The sequence below is a fragment of the Cryptomeria japonica genome, chromosome 5 (assembly GCF_030272615.1).
Source record: "Cryptomeria japonica chromosome 5, Sugi_1.0, whole genome shotgun sequence".
Lineage (NCBI taxonomy): Eukaryota > Viridiplantae > Streptophyta > Pinopsida > Cupressales > Cupressaceae > Cryptomeria > Cryptomeria japonica.
Genome location: NC_081409.1, coordinates 777,482,194 through 777,485,806, shown reverse-complemented (window position 1 = coordinate 777,485,806; position 3,613 = coordinate 777,482,194). Strand labels below are relative to the sequence as shown.

Below are 3,613 nucleotides of genomic sequence, written 5' to 3'. Positions count from 1 at the left end.
CAAAGCTATGAAGACAACTATGTTTAAAGTGCGCTTTGAACTTGAACTTTGAACTAAGGAAAGGTTCAATTACTTGAGTTCAAAGGAAGAAAATACATGACCAAAAAGAGAAAATAAACATTAAAGGGGAACCTTCGAATTGAAACTTTAAGAAAATAAGGGAGGACTAACATTGGCTCTGACTAGGGACTGGGATGGCAAGAGACTAAGAAATGAACCCCAAGATCTCTGGTTTTGCAAACAAGTCTTAAACCAAAAGGACTAAAACAAAAACAAAACAAAATCGAAACAACAAACCGAGCACAATAAAACTTACGTATAAGACCTCCAGGGGACTCTTGCTTACAATTGATATAATTTTAAATCCTTCCCATTATAGGTCAGGGGAAGAACTGTACCATCCTAATATGCTATCTTGAAAGAATTAGGGCCTTTTACCTCTTGAATTGAAAATGGTCCTTTCGATAATGACTCTAACTTTGCATGTGCTCCTTTTGGTTCTCTTCTTTTGTCCCAAAGTAAGACCTGATCACCTTGCATAAATTTTCATGGCTTGGCTCTCCTGTCAAATATTTTCTTAATCTACATCTAATTTTCTATAATCAGATCAACCAATTTATCTCTTTCTTCTTCAATCCTCATTAAATGCATAATCCTCTTCTCCAAAGAATTTTGAAAATATGCATCTTCAATAATTGTTTGTAACTTTGAAGTCGTAAGTTCTAAGGGAAGTGACACTTGAGCCCCCATGCCATACACTAGTTCAAAGGCTGACATCCCTATGGCTCTTTTTGGAGATGTGTGATCCACCCAGAGAGCTTCATACAATCTTTTGTGCTGGTCTTTGAAGTTTTCACTCACCAGCTTCTTCATAATATTTATCAGATTTTTATTGCTTGACTCCGCTTGGCCATTACCCTCAGGGTAATAATCCGAAGAGTGAGAAAGAGATATCCCATGATCATAACAAAATAATGAAAACTTGGTAGAAGAGAAGTTGGTTGCATTATCAGCCACAATCTTCAGAGGAACCCCAGAACGAACCAGAAAATTTTCTTTAAGAAAATTACAAACAACCTCAGAAGTTGTCTTCCGCACCAGAACGGCTTCAACCCATTTGGTGAAGTAATCTATGGCCTTCAATATGTGCATATGTTCGGCACTTGAAGTATGTGACAATAGACCTATAAAATCTAAACCCCATTGTTTAAATAGTTCATCAATAACAACTAGTCTGAGAGGGAATGATGCAAGTTGTGGCTTCCTAGTGAATAACTTACATTTTTCACACTTAGCTACCCAAGCATATGCATCCTTAAACATACCTAACCAATAATAATAATTTCTCTAGATTTTATAGGCATTTACTATTGATTAAAATTGACCACCACAGGCTTCATCATGAAAGGTTTTCAACAGTGACTCTTGAAGTAAATTATCTACACAACGTAAGAAAGTTCCATCCAACCCCTTTTTGTAAAGTACATCATCAAAAATAACATATTTAGCAGCCTTTAATTTCATATTCCATTTTTCTCTCAGAGAGAGATGTACTAGAGAGTCTCCATAAATTAGGTAATATGCAACGTCCGCAAACCAAGAGTCTCAAAGTACAACAAATATGACTAAAGGAAATTCCTCATTCAATTCATTCTTTCTTTCTGCAATTAATTTACACAAACCTTGTCCCCTCACCAATTTTGTTGGTTTAATGTCTAGATTAAACTCATGTATCCTAGACACCCATGAGGCTCTATTGTTCATTCCTATATCTTGTTGTGTTAAAATGCTCTTAACAACTGAATGCGGCAAATAAACTATCGCATGAGCATGAAGGATATAGTACCTAAATTATTTTAAAACTTTCACAACAACAAATGCTTATTTTTCCATTAGTGAATATTTCAATTCATGTTTCTTGAGAGGAAAACTCATGAAGGATATATGAAATTCTTCTTTTTCTTCATTCTTTCGTAATAAAATCCCTGACATGGTATGTTCTGAGGCATAACAATAGATAATAAAAACTTTCTTAAAACCTGGATTAACAAGAATAGGTGCTTAAGATATAGCTTCTTTTTATCACCTCAAATTCTTTCTTCCCCTCTTCATTCCACTTGAATACCTACTTTTCACTCATCAGGTTCACAATGTACCTTGTGGTCTCTGCAAAATTCGGAACAAATCTTCTCAGAAAATTCACCTACCCAAAGAAGGACCTGACTGCATTCGTATTTGATGGTAAACTTAACTGTTGAATTGCCTTTACTCTCTTAGAGTCCACTTTAACTCCCTCTTTAAAGATGATGTGACCATATAATTTTCCCTCTGTGACCTCGAACACTGACTTCTTCAGATTCAATGACACTCCATGTTTATGACATCTTTGTAATACTTGCCTTAAGTCTTAGGTGATGTTTTCTTCTCTTCGAGAAGATAGTTAAATAATCAAGGTATATAACAATTATCTTATCTTTCAGATGACCGAAGGACAAGTCCATAACCCTCTGGAAAGTCACCCCAACATTTATATGACCAAATGGAATCCTATTATATGCAAAGGTGCCTCAGGGTGTGATGAAAGTTGTTTTATGCTGGCCACTTTCTAAAACACTAATCTAGTTATAACCAGAAAAACCATCAAGCATAGACATCATTTCTAAACCTGAGACTATCTGCAAAATATGATCCATAGCAAGCAATGGGTAATTATCTTTAAGGCTGGCCTGATTCAAATTCCTAAAGTCCACACAAATTCTTATTTCTCCATTTTTCTAATGAACTGGGACAATGTTGGCTATCCAAGTAGAATGGTGAATAGGATATATGATTCTAGCTTTCAACATTTTGTCTACCTCCTGAAATGTGGCTTCAACAACTTTGGGGTTAAAATTTCTAGGTTTCTACTAGAAAGGACTTGTTCCAAGATTCAAAGGAATATTATATTGAAATTTTCCTTCCCCGAAGTTCTTCAGGTCATCATAACACCACACAAAAACGTCCTTGTATTCCAATAGGAGACTTATGAAGCTTTCTTTCTTTGCAGGTGTGCAAAATTTTACTAGATTAACATACTTAGGGTCCTCCTCAGTTCCAATATTAACTCTTTCATAACCACCAACATCCTGGACTGTAGGAATTCATTCTTCTATTTCCTTCTTAAAGGCATCATGATGATCAAAGAGATGTTCTAAAGAGACCAACTCTTTAGGAATCTTTTTTTTTTTTAGTTGTATTACCCCATCATTCATTTCTTGACCTAGCTCTGGTGAAAACTCCTTACATTCAAAATTTGATCCTTCAAAGAAAGTGGCAGTGAACATTCCTGCACAATGCAAGAAGTTGTTGATTTGCTTGTCATTCTCAAAAAATTGGCAAAATTTTGAGTTATTAGGTACACTAGGTTGGTATATCAATTCCACTCGATAGGTATCATTTGTAAACTCAAGATGAGGAATCAATAGGGAAGCTAATACTGCCAAAGAATCAGCTTTGGAATTTTGATCTCTAGGGATAGCTTCAATAGAAAATGCACCAAAATTATCAATTTCATCCTATACTCTATTTCGGTAGTGCCTCAATCTCTCATTCTTTACATTGAACAACCCTTTGA

General features: G+C 35.3%; 1 protein-coding gene across 1 annotated transcript; it reads right to left on the bottom strand.

Moving 5' to 3' along the window:
- Positions 1-588: 588 nt before the first annotated feature.
- LOC131876156 (uncharacterized) lies at positions 589-1,152 on the bottom strand. Its single transcript, XM_059220974.1, has one exon. It carries the CDS (start codon positions 1,150-1,152, stop codon positions 589-591), a length of 564 nt encoding a protein of 187 aa, XP_059076957.1.
- Positions 1,153-3,613: the final 2,461 nt, after the last annotated feature.